General features: G+C 40.0%; 1 protein-coding gene across 5 annotated transcripts in view; it reads left to right on the forward strand.

Annotated features, from left to right (window-relative positions):
- CABIN1 (calcineurin binding protein 1) overlaps positions 1 to 21,856 on the forward strand; it is a 93,672-nt gene that overhangs the window by 23,705 nt on the left and 48,111 nt on the right. For all 5 annotated transcript variants that reach the window (XM_085238168.1, XM_085238163.1, XM_085238165.1 and 2 more), the window contains exons 28-30: positions 6,266 to 6,448; positions 8,129 to 8,466; positions 13,018 to 13,131. In XM_085238168.1, coding sequence (XP_085094294.1) covers positions 6,266 to 6,448; positions 8,129 to 8,466; positions 13,018 to 13,131 — 635 coding nt within the window. The remainder of the gene's footprint in view (positions 1 to 6,265; positions 6,449 to 8,128; positions 8,467 to 13,017; positions 13,132 to 21,856) is intronic.

The raw sequence follows: 21,856 nt of genomic DNA on the forward strand, positions 1-21,856 counted from the left end.
CAGTTAAGGGGATCTTTAGGAAGGCAGTGTGCATTCATGACAAGTAGAATTGGGAAGTACTGCATCATTCATTGTGTTTTGTAAGTTGCTGGCAAAACTAAACTCTGGATACAGCACATTGAAGGGCTCCAGGAAACTGAAATAATTGCCTTGGGGCTGCTGCAGACGGAAGGAGAGCTAACGGGCTGAGCGGTGCTTGGAAGCCTCCTGCTTTTATATTGTTACATATATTGTGCTTCTCTGCATTCATTTGCATTTTACTTACATTAAAATACATACTTCTGAAGTAAAATGCTTTTGACAGCTTACATATAATCACATCACTGAAAAAAACTGGTGCCTGTATTTCCATTGTACTGTTCCTAAAAATAGCAAGAAACTATCCATCATTTGACTACTCTTTAGACTTTTTTCTTAACCATTCTGACAGTAATTGAAAGTGCCTATATTGCTGTTCACGGGCTGGATAGTTTGACCTGAAGTCAGCCTAGATATGTATTCTTTTTGAGGCTTTACAATACTCTTATTTACTTTTGCAAAAGTAAATATCTCTTGTATCAATACTGTTGATCGTATGTGACAAACAGAATGAGAGCATTGTACAGATTCTTATCCACAAAGGAACAAGTAAGTACAGCCTGTGAAGTAACTGAACTTTGTTTTTCTCATGGCAGCTCCTAGTAGAGATCCTCCTCAAGGAGACAAGTATTGTCCATTTGCAGCTTGTATTTAGTGGCTGACCAGCTGCTGTTGTGTGTGCAAAGTAGGCAGCCTCCTTTCTCTTCTCCTGTCTTTCCATTCAGGAACTCTCTTTCCTTCCTGCTGTTAATCCTGTCTTTTCTGTTGTCACCCCTGCCTGTTGCTGTTTTATAACTCTCCAAAATGAATACTTGCATTTGATACTAGAAGCCTGAGACTTAATTTTATTATTTTTTTTTAATTTTCCAAGAGCAAACTGGGGAACAAGAAGAATCAGGAACACAGTGGGGGCCGAGGCTCTCATTGCCTGGGGTATCCCCACGTTCACACAGCTACATGGCCAGCATTATATACCAGAACAGACAAGCTCATAGATATACTTATATCACCTGGATTTGTGCAGTCATTAAAAACCAGTCACACTACAGCCTTCAATCAGTTTTGCTAAATTGGGAGCTAATCATAAAAATTGGTTAGGAAAGCAAAGCAAAGCAAAAATAATAAGAATAATAATCAGAGAAAGCAAGTTTCCAAGCGTAGGCTAGAGATTGTTGTGTGGTCTTTTTTTTGCTGTAATATGCTGTTGTGGTGTTGATATTCAATTACAAATTATTGTGGTATGCAGACGATGTATTCAGTACTCATTGCTACTGCAGTGTTAAAATTGTCTTATTGTTTAAGTCTCCATCCATGTCATGTAGTATGTTGTGTGTAGTTAGATGTAATCATCCTTTTTGTGTTTGTCTTTGCCTGATTGCTTTTGCAACCAATATTGCCCGTGCTGCCTCTAACCTTTTTACAAATCTCTGTTCCCCAGGCATTCTCTTCCTGCTTTTACCTGTCACGGCTTGCTTTAAGTAATTGGCAAATCCTGCATGATAACCTCACTGGGAAAGGCTACTTGCTTCATGCTGTGGGAGAAGTCTCCCTTCATAGTATGTTGGTCCTGTAATTCTGCAAATGTTATGAAGATGCAGTTTCTTGTATGAGGGGCATCAGCATCCTGATGAGACGAAGGTGATCTCTAAGAAACTTCCTGCACATAGGCTGTCTCTCATGTTAAAGTGAATAAGTTTCAAAGATGGAGGGGATATTTCTGTGCATAAAAAGAACGTCCACATTGCACTTTGGAACATTAAAATCTAACTCTTGAAAATTCCATCTCTCCCACAGTTTGAAATGAAAGCTTCAGGTCTGCAGTGCATATCCTATTCTGGTACATGGTACTGGATGTTCATGGGGACTGCACACTGGACTCCATGAATAATGAATCAGATCCAGTTTATTGCAGTATGCTCCATTTTTACTTTTTCCCCAATTTAACCTCATGCTGATTAGTGCAGCACTGTCAAAGAATTTGACCAAATGAACAGAACACTGATGAGGTTTTGCTGCATTGCAAACATTTGAAAACAGTAATATAGGACTGCAAGTTACCAAAACACATTCAGTGGTCAGTGTACAGTGACTTTCATCTGATTCATTTTATAAGAGAACTCCCTTTGTATGTTCAGGGGATTTGTTGTCCTCAAGAAATTAACCTGCTCCTATGCAAATCTTTGCAATTCTTTTGCTTTCAGTAGCGTGCAAATGGCTTTGCAGAGTTGGATGTTGTCTCCTGTTATGGTAGAAACTGTTTCAAGAATGAGAATGGTCTGATGCATCATGTTTCTGACCACAGAGCAATAGAGAAAAATGCTCATACATACACAGAAGAAGGAGGGGGCTGTGGTGTCAGGTGGGCAGGGAGAGAGAATTTATAGGTCTACAGCCTTGGAAGAATCCACTTTATTTTTGCATGAGAGTATGTATACCTATTTATATATATATATATATTTAATACATAGTCATTTATTCATTTGCTGTGTGGCAGAAACTTTCTTTACTTTAAACTGAGCTTATATATATAGATCACTCCAAAGTAATGCCTCCTGTTGATTTCCATGAAAATTATAAGAGATACGAAGAGTACAATAACACTGTCTGATAGAGCAAATTTTCAGCTACAAAACATTTTTTTCAGCATAGTTACCACTGTTAGCTCTGCATTTTTGCCAGTGATGATGAAGAGCCTGCGTGCCGTGCTTGTAAAAATCTGCACAGCTGAAATGTACCACCCACCCCTCACATCCACTGCTGGCTCTCCATAAATGTTCACAAGTGTCAATGCTTGTCAATAGGGGCCAGTTTTTCCTCATGGAGGAATTTCATTTCATACCTTTGCTTCATTCGTGCTTCCATGTGAGACACCATTCTATCAGACTGCCCCTCTGCTGCCGTCTGCCACACAGCAGTGGAATGGGATATTGGTGGGAAGGCTCAACCTCTACTGCTGTACCACCAGTGTCCACCTCTGACTGTGTGAGCCAACATCATAAAATAGGAGGCATTACTTTTGGAACAGCCCTCCTACATAGCTTTTCAAAAAAAACCTTTCTCTGCCACTTGTTTCTGATTTTTTGATGAGTAGCTGAATGTTTCTGACGTTTCCAGGTTCCTTCTTGTTATAGCTGAGTATGTGTAAGACATTATTCAGAAGAAGTCAGTTACACCCCATTGGCTTTCTAAGCCTTCCCCCACATGCTTCAGAGGTCCTCTCCCTGCCTCTTCTCATTTCAAAGAAGTTTCAAGGAATGGAGGACAGGCAACACAATTACAAAGCTGCATAGTAATTAATTGGCAAGATGGGGTACCTTATTTATATTGGCATGGTAAAGCTGTACTTCAGCTCCCCTGAGAATAAATTATGTCAGTTTGTACCATGAGCTGATTTTACCTAGCTGGCATACTTAGCAGTAAGAGCTTTGTCATTAGAAGTGCATGTCTGCCTCTTCAGGTGGTTTACTTCAGCAGTTGCATTAAATTTTCCTTAATAACAGCAATAATTATTAAAAAGTTACGATGTTCTTCTTAATGGCTGTCTTCCAAATGGACAAATATCAACAGCTGGGAATTAGCAACTACTTCTCATGTCTCACAGATTGATGTTAGACTTGGTAATCTTAAGGGTCTTATCCTGCCTAGGTGGTGCTGTAATTCTTTCACTGCAGTGGTCTTTGGCTCGTAGGTTGAATAACACTAGTGAATATCTCTCTTAGCTACAGTCAGCTTTTAGCAATGAATGTAAATATACGTATAATCTGAGGGACACACAGCACCTGTATTTCTGAGCCAGGCAGAAGAGCACTGTTATAGGAAAAGTACTTTTTTATTATTGCTATTATTCCAATGCTACTCTGTGCCACTGCAGTGAGTTCTGCATTACGAACTGTGGCACTGAGGTTACCATAAAAGCTTTTGTTTTGTTTTTAAACTGTATAAAAGCCCATCTATGATTACCTGACAAACCATGGCTCTTTGTCCACCTGTGCTTGAAAACCTGCAGCAATTCTGTTGCTTCTGTATGCTCTTTTTTTAACTGTAAGTAGCAGTTAAACTTGAGATTCAGAAAAAGCATGGAACTTTCTTGCTGCAGTTAAAAGCTACTGCCTTTTCTGCTGCACTCAGTGACTAAGGAGAGCAATTCTGTGTGTTTGGCAATCCTCCCCTAGTTACTCCCTCTAGAGAAAAACTTCCCTGCAGTACATATATTTGAAATATCACATCATATATCATATGAATTATAGTCCATCTTCTCATGCAGAGAGGTTAGTGTAATCTCCTAGTGATCTGTTACTGCTCTAGCAGTTCTTGAATTACATTCTAATGCTTCATCTGTCATAACCCACACATCAGAACTGACCTCCGAGCTTATGGCAAAATTTGGAAATTTGCAATTTTCTTTTTTCTTCCCTAATGAGTAATTCAGCCTTTTTACTACAGATGCAGAAACTTCCTTTAAAAATTACCAAGGGAGCTACTGTAAATGTTTTGCTGATGCCAGCTGGGAGTTCAGTGGTACCACAGAATGTTATTAAGGCTCTGTAAGTGAGTCACTGAAAGCTTGGCTGACCTCTCCTCAGAATCATTCTTTTCCAATTCATCCCGATTATATCTCTTCTGTAGAAAACTTGTCATCATTATCCAACCATAAAGCTTCAAATTAAGAAACAAATACTCTTTCACCATTCTTTTTCGAGATACGGTTTTATTAGTATCAGTTAATTGAAAGGGAAGGTTTTCTTTGTGTTTTAGTGAAAAGCTGAAGAATTGTATCAAATGTGGTTTTGTTCTGCTGGAATCCTAATAAGGAAAATCTGACCTGAAAGCTGAAGGTCTGCAGAGGGATTTATATTGATAATGTAAATTCATAGATGGCCCATAGCTCTCTTGAACATAAGTGATTTGGATGGAAAAGGAGAAATTTAATTAAAAAATCAGCTCATCTGAAAGGCCTTTGCTTTTTTAAATTTTCTTTCTTGATCATACCAAGGAACTTAATGAATAAGAATGCAGTGGAAATACCTAGGCAACATATCTAGCATGTCTCTTTGTTAAGCTATCGCTCTCCCTTAAGCAGAAACTGGAAATTTATGTTTGGGGCTACAAATGTAAAGAGAATTGCCTACAATTTTGCTTGGACATGGAATTATGCTGGCACGATATTACAGAAAAACGGCCGTTTCCCATATGAGTTGTGCAAGGTTGTCTCTGATAACCCTTGATGTAGAAGAACTTGGGTTGTATCAGGTTGGTTTTGGATGTGGAAGATTTTCTCTTGCCTGTTTGTCCTGAGTGTGAATTTTGTCCCCTGCAGCTGTGATCCTGTGCTAATTGTCTTGTGGTCTGTTGTTAGATTAGCAGCTTAGTTCTGACCATGACATTGTCAGCAACCGCAGTGCACCACTCCACTCAGTGATTTCTGTCAAGGCAAATTCATTTCTACTCTTCTGTCTATTGCCTTAGTCAAAAGAGAAGTCTAAGAGCTTTCCTGTCTGTCTTAGACTTAGCTCTTTGATGGGTCGTTTGCCATATCAAACCACCTTTCAGAATGTTTGGTGAACATCATCTAACACCTGCAGGATAGGTGGCATCAGTGATCATTCCTGTAAGTCTTTTTTTCCTCTCTAATGGTGCCAAGTTGGGTTCTTTTTTGTCCTTCACAAGTAATTTTTACTATTATTGTTGTTCAGTTTTATTTTATCAGTAGACTCTAGATTCAGACGCAGTGTCAGACTCTAAATTCTACTGGGTGCTTCTCAAGGCAATTGCACAGTAAAGCTGCAAAATATTTGAGGGTGATACAGCAACTGAAATATTTTGTTCTCAACCTAACTGCTCGTCACTGTTAAGCATTGTTTCTTTTGAGTCAAATTCCAGGATTATATTCTAGGATAAAATTTGATGGGTCAATGAGCTCTCTATCACATTAGTGTTAAATAATACCAAGTGAAAGAATACTGGGATTTTCATTTCTTAACGCAAAGAAGTGAGATGAAAATAATGAGTTGAAGTAGACAAGTTGAAAGAAAATAAATACCTTTTAGACAACAGAATTGGTGGTTGTTAGGGACCCTGTATTGTACTGGGAAGATGTTTGCAGAGTGGCTGCAGTTTTACGTTACTGCTACCAACGTGCAGCTCCATAAGTACGAAATAGTTCATTCCTTCTTTATCTGTTTTGCAGAGAGGAGTCAGGATAGCACTGCAGCAGTGCTGTCTGACTCCAGTTCCACACAGGATATGTTTAATGAGCCTGCCAGTTCTCAAGACAGCCTGAGGAAGTCTTACACAGAGAAGAGGATTACTACTGCCTGTGCTGATGCCGTGATGCCCAGCAAGGAGATCCTGGGATCTACTGAGGAGAAGAGTAAGCCCATCTTAATGGATAATGTCAGCTAGTATTTTCTCATTAAAAAGTTTCTTCTGGCACGCGGAAGCACTGAAATATGCTGCACTGTGGCTGAGAATTTTAACTAGGCATTATTGCTGAATATATTAGTTATAATTTTAAGCTGAACTATGCTTTGCTCATGTGGCCATCATCCCAATTTGTAATGCCTGTTAAACCTTACAAATCAGAAAATCATGATAAACTCTTGGTGGTGGTAACCCTGTGACCTGCTTGCCTTCTGTTAGAGTATTAATTACTATTACTTCAATGCTCCAAATCTCTAAGTAATTTGAGTACTCATTTCAAAATAATCTCAATGAAAATAGTTTCTTTCCCAAATATAGATGCACTTTTTGTTCTAACCTAGCAACTGCTTGATATTCAGTTCTTAAAAAAGCAGCAGCAGTGGAATTAAATGTTTTATTCCACTGGATATTTTATGTTGTTGGAGAGTGGAATTGCTTTCTACCACACTTTTCCACATATAATAAAACTTCTGTATGAAGTCTTCTGAATTCCACTGGAAAAATTGTTTCAGAATTTTTTTAGACCTTGTCCAGAAGCTGGAATTTCCCTCTCTCCACTATTTGTACAGTTGAACATGGCAGTGGTGAGGGTGCACTTCACTAGGGAAAGAGAAACAAAATGAATGTATTAATTATGCCCACTTTTCTGGGTTGTAGGCACTTTGTGTCTTAAGGCTCTTCTGATAGTTCAGGCTATGCTTTAATTTCTTCCAGTCTCACAGAACCACAAAGCATGGTATGTGGATAGATAGCCCTGATTCACTTCACTGATTTCCCTAGGAGCAAGTGCCCACTGCCATCTTTTTGCTCATTAACTTTGACAGCCCGGTCTCTTGTTTTTAAGAATGCTTCAGCACATACCTAAGCCAGGGAAATCTGTGGTGATGTTTGCATCAAAACAAGTATACACCAATTCCTGTTTTGTTGGGTTTTTTTACTGGTATTTACACAACCTCTAAATCCAGTAACCTCTGGGTGATGGACTAAAACCAGGGCTATTCTTCAGGCTTGCAGTGAGTTAGTTGTGTTACTGTTTTCAGTTGTCTGTCAGGAAAACTGTGTTGAATTCTTGCTCTACTGACATTTATTAGAAAAAATGTTGTAACTGCAAAGTACCTTCCTAACTCGTCTCCAAATCCCATTCAATGTCAAGGTTTATTAAGGCTTAGTAAACTTAAATGTTAGCTGTATGTTATTCTACTCGTTATGTGTGTTTTACATGTACTAAATAGAAAACAGGTGCACATCTACAAGGCTGGGTTAGCTGCTGCTGATAGTTCTGAGCCTAAATTGGATTCTGGAATTGTGTTCTTCTAGGTACATTGTTGAGAATAACACATTTCACTTGGCAGGATGGCTTTAATTTTCAGTTCTTTTTTACTTTATTTGCAATGAAATTTCATTGAATTTAAAGTCTTACTTGCTTCCCTGCCACCCCATTCCCGCAGTTATCTTACTTGGTAAACATCAAGCATAGTCATAATTTTTTTCAGAAAGCATTTGCTAAATACGTCTACGTAGTCATGGAGAAAAGGATTGCCATTTGTTGCAGCCCATGTCAGTTATTCTGTACATGTCATTTGCTGTTTTGTCATTTTCATTGTCATGTTTAGTTCTCTCAATTTTCCAGTTACAGGAAAATCAGAAGAGCTGCTGGAGAGCTCAGAATCTTACCACGCTGTTGAGCCTGCTGGCCAGAAAGTTCTGGTGGACCCTCAGCCTGCTTCTGGCAATCCCTCCAAAACTGCAATCCCCCCACCCTCGCAATGGGACTGGAAGAAGAAAGCTGAAACGTGTGGAGATGGATCTGAATTCCCTCAGGGTCTTCCAGCAGACCTCGAGGAGCAGCGGAAGTTCCTGACAGAGCAGTGTGTTGCCTCCTTCTGCTTGTGTCTCAGCCGCTTTCCTCAGCACTACAAGAGCCTCTACAGACTGGCTTATCTGTACACTTACAGCAAAACGCACAAGGTGAGCAGAGCACTGATACAACAGCTGACCAGCTGTGTTTATTGCCTCAGTAAATAAACTGTGCTATCATCTCTACTGATTCAAAAGTTGCAGTGTTGAAGTTCAGCAGATAAGTTTGTTTCTCTAGTTTGGATTAGTGCAATGTGGTGTTTGTTGTTGGTTTTTTTTTTTTTAAATTATTATTGTTGAATTAAGTTATTTTTTGTCGTTCAGCAGAGAATTAGCTTTTAGATACATCACCTAAATGAAGGTGTTCTAATAAAAATGACAGTATTGCTTCTCCTCCTGAGTAACTGGGCTGAAAAGTCTTTTGGAAGCAGAAATTCTTTAGTATTGATGTAAACAAACCATGTGACCCAGATAAGCTTTCTGGCTATCTTGGGTCATTGTAAGAGTGAATGTTTTTCCAGCATCCAAGCATGGAGACCACTAGCAGTTTGGTTCTAAACATCACATGTACACATGTGCCTCCTTAATTTGAATGTATGTTAGCTGTATGCCTGCATGTAAGGTGAGAGAGGGTGCCTTAAAAAGTAAAGAATTTGATTCTGCACATTTGAAACAATTAAAAGTAATATATTTATTGTATACTATTTATGTGTGTGAATAGTAGAAATTATCAGAGCTCTTTCACTAATTGTCATAATTAAGATTTAAACTCACAAATATCGCATTTCAAATTCTCTTATATGCTGCACTGCATTACTTCCAGATTTCTCCTTCCCACCACTGAAGCTTTCACAAATCAAATCTCTGGTGTGCAGTCAGGTAGGGAAGGGAAGCTAACAGAAGCAATAACAGCATTTACTCATAGTAGAAAACATATTTCCAGTACTGCTGCAAATTGAGCAATAGCATGTATTAGCAATGCGATGAAAGGTGATGAATATTTCATACGGCTGTAGAGCGATTATCCAGACAAATATGACCATTTTTCAGAGATAACTTGTTTTGCAAACATTCTTATGCTGTTTGTATGTGACAGTTGTTAATTTTTTCATGAAACTAATCATTAAGAGGAGCTGCAGACTCCTGCAATCTGTCACTTGTTGCTGACAAATGATTTTCTATCAACATTTAACAAGAAAGGCTGTCTATTTTCAGTTCAGCGGTTCAAATAGCATGTGTCCTTGCCTGAGGAATGACTTGTAAAATATTTTCTTCATTTTATTCTCAGTGATGATGCCTCCTCCTTTGCTACTCCAGATATAAATATCAACATATTGAATTGTGATGTTTTTCTGTATAAAACACATGTTGTTTTCTAGACTTATCTTGTCTCAGAATAATTGAATCTTGCTCATGTGAGCCTAGTAGTTATCAGGTTGGTTTCAAGGAGCAATATTGGCTTTTAATATCCATTTTTATTATTTCTCTAACAAACAACTACTCAGTACTACAAAAACAACAACAAAAAACAAAAACCCAGACTTCCAACTGATACAGGCAGACTACATATGTTGATTAGGTTAGAATTCTTTTTCTTAAACAACTCATTTAAGTCCTTTTGTAGAACAGTGTTGAATATCTATGGTTTAATGGTACCTTAATATATCTATAGTGGGAGTTTCACTCCTGAACAAATTAAAATCATGACAAGGATCCATGCATTTGCAGCGATAATTGGAGTGAGAAGTGTGCTTGGATATCCTGGTGACAAGCCCAACCAAAAAAGTTAATAAACTAGATCAGGTTGAGTCGCTTTGGAGGCAGACTGAGTTACTGGGAAATTTTAGAAAGCTGAGATGAGTCTTAAAATGCATATACCATCTTGGAAAATTCAGCATTTATGTACCAGTGCCAGGAATATGTATGAAGAATGGAGACTGATGGCCAGAATTCATGGTTCGCCAGGAAAGCAGAGGATTGGCAGGTCTCCACACTGCACAGAAAAACAAGTTTTCTTTATGCAATCTGTTTTCTCCCATTTTTGCAGTATTACATGTTTTGCTGTTGAAAGATTAATAAAAATAGTAGAGAGCTTTCTTTTTAACATCTTTTTCAAAAACCTTCCATACTGTTGGACTACATATATTTAGCTTCTTCTTCCCCCCTATCAAAACCCCACTTACTCTTTGAAGGCTACTTATCTTATTTCGTTATCACAGGAAATTTTACATAGCTGGTTTTTGTTGAAACAGTTATGCAGGAAAGCAAAGGTGAATTTTCAAAAGTTACTTCATCACTAGTTTTGGGAGTAGTTTTAGTTTCCGATTCACCTTGTGTCTCTCTTGAAGTTTTCATCCTTTGTGATGTTCAGTCTTTATCTCCCAAATGAGTGTTGGCACACTTTGGAAAGGAAGAAGACAGGACTTGGCAGGACATTGTTCATCACTATTGCTAAAAAGCTCTGTGAATAGTGAGCGCATGCCTAATGGTGTCAGGGTTAAGCAGCACTTCCCAGAGTTTCCAAGTTAAGTATTGGTGGCTTTTGTCATTGTTTTCTAATGGGTGTCCATCTCTGAGGTGACTCAGATTTCCATTTGCTTGACCATAAGAGATTTTTCTTTTCCATTTTAACAATGCTAGTAGACTTTTTTTGGCAGTTTATTTTACCTTGTCAGTCATCTTGCCTTTGAATCTTGGGGTGATGAAGATGTGGGAGGCAAGAGCTGAACTGGAAAGAGTGCTCTATAATTGCCCTGAGTCAGCCAGCTAAATCCAGCAGTTCAGGCCGACAAGCGGTGTGCCAAGAGGAATAAATCCCTTCTGCTATGTCCTGGATCCATTCAGCCACCGCTCATAACTTCATCAGCTAAAAACAAAGCAGAGCAGACTGTGAAATCTAATGAGTTGGAAGAGCTGTTCAGGCGTATTTAGTGGGAATAACTGATTGTGCTGATTTAAGGAGAAGGGGAGGGGAAAGTCTGTAACTACATTTTTTAAATTCTCGTTAGTTTTGATTGTGCGAAGGTCCCAGATAATTATCCCATTTGTCTGGATGATCTTTTTGCTCTCGCCTCGGTCACTGTCATCATAGTCAATAAAAGCCTATGAATTATATGTGCCATAAACATACATGCCTGTGAACGGTCAGTATCACATGCATAGCAGATCACCAGAGCATGACACTGCCCTTAATGATCTCTTGATATTTTCAGTATAAAACTTGGATTCAGGACTACATTTGTAGCTAAACACCTTCATCAGTTCTCTGAATGAACTGTTTTTGACATCCATAAATATCTGGATAATCTTTCCTATGCTCAGCTCTCTTGCACGTGAATCCATGATCAGCATTTTGCTAAAGGGGATATTCCAGTTTTGTAAGACATTGGCAACTGCTGCATGACTGCTGTCACTAGGACAAAGCACTTATGATTAGGCAGAGCTTTTAGTGTTTCATCAGAATCTTGCAGAGAAAATCATCTGGAAAACAAGCTAAGGTTTTCGCTACCAACAGCACAAGTATCGAGGTGATATTGCAGGTGGAGTATACTTGTCAGATGGACATCATTTTAATCACATTTCAGATTCACAGAAGCATATTTCCAGTCCCTAGAAAACAAATCTGAATTGAGCACTTACTTGTGTCTATAAAACCAAATGGCTTCCTCTCTTTTGTCTGCTCTGTAAGGAAGTTAACAAACCAAAACAAACCATCCTCAGTGTGATGCAACTCCAATGCTACTTTCTAATACTGATAGAAAAAAATGTAGCAAATCAAAACTACTGTCAGCAAAACTTTGCAATTGATAATTGTCCCATCTGTTGGTAATCCTAAATACTATGTTTTGCCCAAAGCCAACAGCTGTCCCTAGTTCTCAACCAACAAGAGATGTACATGCGTCTCTCAGGTAGTGCTCTTAGAAATCTGTGATTGTTGTCTATCATTTATTCCCCTAGCAATGCTTTCTTTGTGAATCCATTCAGCAGCATTAACCAAATTTGATGATAGGCACAGAATTTTCCAAAGAGATCAAGTAAAATTACATGGAGGGCTGAGTAAAGATAAAAGGCTTGAATTAAGCAGCCCAATGAAAGAGGGCCACAGTTTTAAGCTTAGTGGTTACCTCTCGTGTTTGACCTTAATGCTGGTGGGTTTGCTGGTAGTTAACCTCGGGGAAGGTTTTAACCTAAGACAGGAGAGATTTAGTTTAGATGCTAGGAGGATGGCCACTTAGAAGGTGGTGACACACTGGAACAGGTTGCCCAAGGAGGTTGTGGATGCCCCATCCCTGGAGGCAATCAAGGCCAGGCTGGATGTGGCTCTGGGCAGCCTGGTCTGCTGGTTGGTGACCCTGCTCATAGCAGGGGGTTAAAACTAGATGATCTTTGAGGTCCTTTTCAACCCTGGCCATTCTATGAGTCTATGATGTGAGGTGGCATTCTGCAGCTATAGGGAACTGACTGATCCTCAGCTGGAGCTGAGCAGTCTGAGTGCTCACTCTGAGAAGCAAGGTGGATTGTCTTCCCCGAGGGACATCATCCCCAAACCACACATCCACAAATGCTGCTGGAACAGCAGCAATCTGCAATACGTAGGACATTAAATCAAAACAAGCGATGGCATTACCTTCCTGCAACTCACCCGCCCCATTTCTTCCACAGAACCTGCAGTGGGCCCGTGATGTGCTGCTGGGCAGCGGCGTGCCCTGGCAGCAGCTGAAGCACATGCCTGCACAGGGGCTCTTCTGCGAGAGGAACAAGACCAATTTCTTCAATGTAAGTCTGTACCGTTGATAAACATATCCTTAATTTCTCAGCTATCATTTTAACACCTGTTTCTCTTTCGAAAGACTTATGAAAGGATGGTAATGTAAAATTTGGGAAAGGCATGTTAAATGAGCTACATAATTAGTGAACAAAAAGGCAGAACTGTAGAATAGAGGTTTCTGCTGGGTTTTCTCCTCATGGAGGGCAACACATGAGAGGGTTGTTTCTGATGAGCTTGAATATGTTGAGAGGTGTCAGCACTTCTGTTACACATCATTTACCATGTACTTAATGGCTGAGAACTCTCTAAAAATTATAATTCTATCAATTGTAATTATCCTCTTGTTTACTCTTTCTCAAATGGACTTTTAGTTCTCAAGTTCAACAAGTAGTGCCAGTTGCTCTCAGAAATCTCAGGAGCTGGAAGGAGCTCTTGCATTCTGCTTTTATATTTTAGCTCAGAAAAAGAACATTTCCAAGCCACACAGCACAGCAGCAGTGCTGTCTAATAGACTGTCCCTGTGTATGTGATATATTTTAGTCTACGTGGTGGTCTCTGCTTCTCTGGGTAACGTAGGAAATCATACTTATGAGACTTTTATGTGCACTTACGTACCAAATTCCCTGCTGCAACTGAGGCCCAATGCACTGCTGTTGTCTTCCAGTATCTGTGGCTTCTCTGTGCTGTGTTCTAGTTTTTTGTGCTTTTTTGTGATAGGATTCTGTAACCGTTCTGTGGCTTGTGGTGTGTGGGAAGGACCTAGAAATGTTCTGTTTGTTTCTGGACTATGATGTGGTTTCTTGTGATTGCAGTGACAGAATTTTGCCTCTGCATACCCATGCAATGCTATAGCCTAGCTTGATATTTTGATTCATCTGAAATTTATTTCCATTTTATACTTGTTAACATCTGTCTTCATCTTTGCTGTATGTTGTGTTAGTTAGCACCTCTGCACGAACTTCTTGTGCTTTCCTCTGCTTACAGTCCCTCAGTTGGGCTGAACAACTAAGGGATATCGACAGCAGTTCAGAATGATATCCTGGATTTATCTGTGAAAAGAATAACGTCATTCTGTCTTTCTAGAAAAAAAATTTCATTAACAACTACTGCCAGCCTGATAGGTTGTGGACCAAACAGCAGCGGCCCGATTGATGACTGCATGGCGTTGTCCTTCAGTATGTGCCTGCATTCTCTCTGAGAATCCTGCACTGTGATTAGCACTTGACATCTGTGAATATCTTGACTCCAGCCCAGCTGACCAAGTATTCTTGTAGATGTTAATGAAATTATTCATCATTCTTAAGGTCACGTGTGAGTTTTGCATGATCATGGCTGACTTGTTCATCATCGCAGCATTAAGTGTCAAGAATGTATTTTCATGTTTGAGGAATGAGGAATTCAGTACTGTGTATAAGGGAATGTTTCTACTTGCAACTGTGAATTACCACATTGAGAGATCACTGGTTGACTTAAATGATATCTAGTTTTTGAATGCTAGTGCTAGATAATTTAATTTAGATTCCATTGCATCCCTAGGTGCATGTTTTCCATTGTTATTTTATAGAACAATCATTCTTTACTGCTCATATTGGTATTTTTATACTCTGAAAGATGAAAATGCTAGGATTGATAAACTCTTTGAAATAAAGGATAGTTTTCAATGAAAGATAATGCTAGCCTGGTGCAATACACCAGCAACACTGTTAGAAAAGTGAGGAAGTAAGTGACAGTGATGGCCTCAGCTTGGACATAGGTCAATGTTAGCCCCAAGTTTTGCATTTAGAATGTTGCAATCAGGTATGAGACATTTCACACTGGGGACTCGAGTTCTGCAGTGTGGCTCTGCTGTGGTGACAGCATAACCAGGGATGGCTGGCACAGCTTGTGGGGGTCCTGGTGAATTGGTGCTAACATCTTGATTACTCCTGCAGGCACGCAGATTACTCTTGCTGTTAACAGATACAATATACATAATGAGCTTAGCGTGATTAAATATTTTGGTGATGTCATTTTCTACTAGCTATATTTTCAAAATCCTCTTCAAGCAATGCTTGTAGAACATGTGGCAGTAATCCAATACAGATGACACAAACATAGCACAGTGAGAAAATCCAGATCTGAGAGAGAAATGGCAACAAGTACACATGAAAAAAACTGTTAATGTCATCTGACATTCCAGAGTGGGACAAACCTAAACCTGTGAGCAACTTGGAAAGAAAAACCTTTCTGGGTTAAACCTCAACTAGCTCGTTCCCATGCAGAGCTCCTAGGCTGGCAGTGGTAAGCAAAGCACATGTGCTGCACCATCTGGGTCAGTGCTCAGAATATAGACCTATGTGTCATCCACCACAGCCAGATGGTGGCACAGCCCACTGGCCCCACTGCTGTCTTCGCTTACAGACTCAGGTGATAAAACAAGAACTCCAAAGACTGCTACACAAGTAAGCAGTCACATAATCTTAGAAATTAAATGGCTAACCTAAGCTTATGAATGCCTTCCCTGGGGTATTTTGAACAGAAACACTTCATGTAGGATGTCTGTTTGCTTCCATATAACGAGTTTGATTTTTGGTTTTTTGAGAACTCTTTAGCTTTCATGCTACAAAAGAATTAAGTGAATGTCTAAGTGGCTTTCTGAATATAATTTATCATAGCAATACCATATCCTATACTTTATTGGAGCCAGTAGCAATGGTGGTGTTAGTCTCTTGACCAGACAGATTCAGGGTTGTTGAAATTACAGCTGGCTTGTTTTTACAAGTACAAACAATAATGTGCAAGAGAAAGCTAAGCAGCTCGAAGACGAGCAGGGACTGTGCCAGCCTGCTCCTCCCAGACATTTTATAAATCATGCATACTCCTAGTAGAATTATTTATGAAATGTTTATGAGAGCACTGTATGAAAAGAAATAAACACAGGGCAAACTGTCTCCCGTTCACTCTTACTGCAGGACTGCACGTCTGACTCTGTGTGTCAGTCTGTTGTCTAACTTGTTAGCTGTCACTCAGCTGCGACTGAAATCTCTTTATTTTTGCTGTCTTTAGAATGAGCAAAAAAGACTTTTGCTTAGCCTGATTTCCTCTTATTTGACATATCAGGAGATGCCAGGATGTGCAGAACTGGCCTTTTTATGTTTCAAGTAGAGCGTGCTCATTGCTTCACAGTACCCTGTTGCTTCCCAAACGAAAGAGAACAGCCCCAATGCTGTAGGACTGGTGCAGTGATGATTGCAGTTAGACTTGCAGGAGTTCTAGCAGTGCTTCAGTAGAAGTAGTTTTGGTTTGACCACTTGCACTTCTCTCTGTAACCTCTGTGTCAGGGTTCACTCCAGCTTTCCTCTTCTTTGTGTGTGTAAATATGCAGGAAAACGAAGAGGGCTTCAGAATGGTTTCTATAGTAACTAAATTAGAAATTAATTCATCGGGGAAAAACAAAAATCAAAAAACCACCATAACATTGCTTTATATAGCAGGGCACATTTTTATTTATTCAGATTTCGTGCCGTCATTAATAAAACAAAGTGAAACTTCATGCACAGATGATGAGTATTCATCAGTCTGTGTGTGGGTGGTGATTGTGGAAGAAGCATTTTGATGGCTGAGCTCAGTGTCTCAGTAACTTCTCCATATGGCTTAATACACTGGAGTTGTATTTTCCTGGCACATTTTCCAGTAATAAAGATCTTGATTTCCAATTTTGGTAGCTGTTCTCCACATAAGTAAATATATGAAAACTCTGCATGCACACATTCTATATAGTGCAGACATTCATGTGCATGAAATCTTGCAAGGCTGCAAACTGTTAAGGGTAATTGTTCTATTTTTGATTCCAAAAGAGAGGTGGTATGTTTATTCTCTGCTGCAGCCCCAAAGCTCTTCGTTCTGTGTCTGAATAAACAGGATCACACAAAGGCAGCATCACCCACTGGGATCCCCAAGCTGAGATAGCAGTGATTTCCTTCAGCTTCCTGTGTTCATACTGGGTGCAAGCAGGCACTGGTAGCAGACCTCTGGTGTACAGACCTGCAAGACCTGAGCACCGAGCAGCTGAAGGATGAGAGCTGCAGGTTTCTAGTGGCAGTTCTCCTAACAAGAGGGTGATAGGCAGTGCATACTTGGTTGCTTTCCTCAAATAGCTGGTTCTTTCCCTAGCTGTGTTTCAGATCCTGGAAGCTACATCTCAGTCTTTCCAGACGAAAATGATTCTGAAAAGGAGAGCAAGCTGCAAGGACTGACTGTGGTTTGGGGCTCTGTACAACTGGAGCTAGATAGGTGAATTTGAGAGATAGGAAATGAAGGCTATGATGAAGTCTCTAGTGTAAAATCGTAGGGGAAAAGTTTGTCAGCATTGTTGGAGGGGGAAGCTGGGAATTTGTATCACAGAAGTTTCACTGTATGCCTCAGTTGGTTTTATATCTGCCCTTAGACATGTTACTGATCACTGTCAGGAACGTGGCACTCAGTATATGGAATTTTCTTTTGAGCTGATACAGACCTTTTATTTTTCTCCCAGCTCCTGAAGTATCACCTCAGCACTGATGACTTCCATAACTTGAATTAAAATGCAACATTTGCTACAGCATTTTAATGTCTGTTGGCCGCATGATGTGGCAGAGAAAACTGGATGTATATCACTGAAGGGAAGAATGAAACCTGTTAGGATGGTCCCCATTATGAAACAAAGTCTGTTGGGTATTCCAGGCTTCTGTTCTATCCAGCCTGTTTGCTACTGGTGTTAACCCAAAGAAATCCCAAATGCTCCCCAGGGCCATGGGTAGCTTGACAGTAGCCTCAGTTTGTTTGGAAAAGCCTGAAACTAGAGGCAACATCAGTCCAAGATTGCTCTCCTATAACTTCAGCTGCTCTGCTTTTCTTTCTGTCCCTGGCTGCTGATAGATCTGGGTTACTCTTCTCCTGCTCATCAATTGTGTGTGTCTTTTCAGTTGGCAAATGTGTTCCCAGCTCCGAGACATCTGCTGCATGGAAAACGAGTCTCCTAAGAGAAATAGTTCCATTTGAATGAGGGGAAGAAGGGGAAGAACTCAAAGGAGTTTGCTGTGAATCTGTGTGAGCTGAGGTTCTGCCTCAGCAAGGTTGGAGTTGGTATTCAGTCATGTATAGGGGTCCAAAAGAACTAACGGGTGTATTTGAGCTTGCTCATTGGTTGCAATTTGGAAAAAAGAAGAAAAAAAAAGGAAAAAAAAAAAGGTCTTTTTAGCACTTCTATTTGTGTGAAAATGAGAATGAGAGGATGCCAAATCAGGTTTAAAAAAAAAAAAAATAACTCAAGTGACATCCCAGAAATCACAAGGGCTTTGGCTGTTCAGTTTCGCTCTTCTTGCTTTTGAGAGTTTTGGATGCCATTTTTATGCAACTACAAGGTAACAGAAATCATAAAGGACTCAAGATACTTCTAGGGTTCATTAGAAATACAAAAAATAAACTTTTGATTCTAACAGTTAGTAACACTTTGATTAAAGTTAGTAGCATTTAATTGGCGGCACACAAAGTTGTGTCTAGAAAAGGTGACCTCCACCATTGACTCTGACCTTTTGTGCAGCTGGATAAAACAAAAAAATGACAGCATAATGACAACGGATGTCATCAGTCTCATGTACTCATGCTCTGTAATGTGGTAGGCAGGTAGAGCTATCTGGTTAGAGGATGGTTAAGTCCCCACCTACTCGAAAAGACATAATCCTTCCAGGAGATGGCCTGTTCCATCTATGAGATGTCTGTTCTCACTCTGCAGGCCCCAGCTGAGACCCTTACAAAGAGCTTACTACTTAGTACAAGTGCCATTCAGTCAATGCAAATTCTTACTGTCAGCTTTCTACTGACAGTTCAGTACAAGACATGCACATTTTGTTCCTCTGCCAGGAGAGCCAGCTCCTCGCTGAAATGGTTGACAAGGTGGGAAGGAGGACTGTCAGCAGTGCCCTGGCATGCTGCTAGGAGCCCCTGTGCTGCAGGGAAGCTTTGCTGTGTGAGTCGGGGCTGTGCAGGTCACCCAGCACCCCTCCTTAAGGCGAGACAAGGGATGACCTTGCTGTTCTGCACTGGGGATGTGTTGGAGCTAACGTGCTGCCTGCCCAGCTTGCTGCCTCTGAAATTTTAACAAGTGTTTCATTGCTTTGCCTACGTTCCTGCCTAATGTCATTACAAAGCTATTGTTCTTCAGCTGTGTGAGGAAACCATTTCTGGTGTGGGTGAAGAGATATTTGTGTGGAAAGCTTCTCAGGAATAAATAACCCCATTAGGAATCCCTTCTGAACCAAATGATTCATAATCCCGTGACTTAATTTGTAAACAAAATCAGCTGTATAAGGCAGTTATTTTGTGATTGTGGTATAAGTCTGAACTACTGCAGAGTGAAACCAAATGAGTGTTTTCCCATCCATTGTTCCTTGATGTTGTTCCTGTTTGGTTTTTGTTAATTTGCTCAATCTTCCTTCAAATATCACCTCTGTGGAGCAATGCCACGGCACAGAGGTGGGTGCTGAATTCTGAGCACCAGTCCATGAGTGTGCAGTGCACCACAAGGCAGAGAACTCATCTGTGATCACAGGTGGGCATCCTGCAGGTGCAGGAAGGTATGTTTGCATTGGTTAAATACAACTCACATCTGTGAGATTATTTTTGCATTGTCACCAAGTCTAGAATATTTTTAAATGAAAATTAGATTTCTTATAATTTGGTTAATTAAGACACATAATGAGGTGACACTAACTTTTTTCTGAAGCTGTGAGTGAAATTCAATTTGTGAAGTGGGTGTGTGGAAGAGAATGACTGTTTTCTCTCACTCTTTGTTACATTTGCTGATATTGTTGTCTGTATCTGAAGCAGACAGAATGTTTGTACGTAGATAAGGCAGCTTTTAGAGAATCCACTTGTTTTAGCTAAATAAGCATAGAAATTTCCATTATTTTTGTCATCCAGTGCAGCACATAGGTTCCACTGGGAGAAGGGAAAGTGGGGGAAGCACTAATGTTCATTGCCCCTATAATGACAGCTAAGGTGGCATGATTTCTTTTCTGATAGCTGTTGTTCTTCCAGTAACCAGCCAGTCTCCTTTGTTCTCCCTTTTTTCTTTCACTTGTAATGTTAATGTAACTCTACAACTGTACTCATATGCCTCCTGTCCAGATTTCCTAATGTTTAAACTGGAAGAATGCTTTTAGTTTGCTACAGATGAATCTGATGGCGCTGTCTCTTGCTTGCTCTTCTGTGTGCTCTTTCTCTCAAGCAATCTTAACGCCAACTCTGAAAATAAAGGTAAGCAAGGAGTTAACCATGCAAGTGAAACATTTGTAGTGATTGGATTAAGACCAGAAACTGGGCAAGCAATGAAATCTTAAAGATGCCTATAAAAAGCTAGATAACTTTTTAACCTCTGCCCAACATGTTATTTACAGTTCTTCGCTCCATCCTCTTGGAAAAACAGAACTCATCAGTGAAAAATGTCCATCGTTGCAAAGTTTTCTGCCTCAGTATATACACACTGTTCTTTCTGGCTGGCTTTGCAGGCTTTCAAGGCCCAGCGAGTAAAGATGCCAATAAATCTAAATCCCTGGAGATCCAAGCATGGCGTTTTAAACTGTCGTTTGTGCCAGTGGATATTAAACAGCTTCCCCCCCTCCCCACCCCATTGCTTCCCTAGGAAAAGTTTCTTCTTTAGTTGTTATAGATATATTTTTAGACAAAAGACAAATACCAGTAAAAAAAAGTGAAGCTGTTTTTTATAGAAGAGCAATTGTTGTGGAGGTTGTAGCATGTTACAGGACATAAAGCAGTTTTAAATCTGGATCTTAAAAGGTTTAACAGCAACCATTTTACTCTGTCTGAACAGCATTTTGGATGGTGCTGGTTGGCTTGGAGAATTCTGTGTGATGAGTGTCCTTTTACAAATGTGCAGTGAATAAATCCATTAGCCATCTGCTAGCTGTGTATCAGGTATGAATGGAGAAGTAACCTTTAGGCACTTAACCACCGAACGGGGTTAGTTTTAAAATTAAGTTCTTAAAAGGAAAAAAACAAAACCCACCTAAAGGCTGTGACTGAAAGCTTTCATGCGTCCCTGTTGTCACAATGTGCAAAGTTCACACAGGCGTGTTGAAAATTGTCTGTGTGTGTCTGAAGTCATGTCTCGTTGTCTTTAAAAACCTCTCCTTTTGTTCTAAAACTGATAGCAATACTCTGGGGAATGGAAATTTTATGTGCATATGGCTAGAATCAAAACATCAGGGTTGTTTTCTGAAAGACTTCTTTCTTAGGTGAAGCTGTGAGTGATGTATCCAAGGTGAACTGTGCTTTTTCACTCTGTTTTTAATGAGATGTTTCTGCCAGTTGTGTGTTGTGAGGACTTTGTGGCATTAATCAATGCAGTTTTCTCTACTACTTCTATATCCTTCACTTTGGGAATGTTTCCAGGACTGCTGTTGAGGTAGGTGTCAGTTCTGTATCTGCTCACCCCACCCATGTTCAGATATGGCAGTGAGATTTTCATGGCTTTATCTTGTCTGTGCAAAGAGACCAACCTTACTCTGAAAATTAAAGGAGCCAAAGGCAGTCAGTGAATGCCAAAACATGTGCAGCAGATGTACAGCACACACTGCCTTCCCAAAACCCTGCCACAATTGGATGCTGCACCACAGGTGGTTTCAACTGACCTGGCATTGTGACTGATTACAACTTGCATGGCAATTAATAGTGAAAGTAATTTTATTTTATTAA

The sequence above is a fragment of the Meleagris gallopavo genome, chromosome 17 (assembly GCF_905368555.1).
Source record: "Meleagris gallopavo chromosome 17, MGAL_WU_HG_1.1, whole genome shotgun sequence".
NCBI lineage: Eukaryota > Metazoa > Chordata > Aves > Galliformes > Phasianidae > Meleagris > Meleagris gallopavo.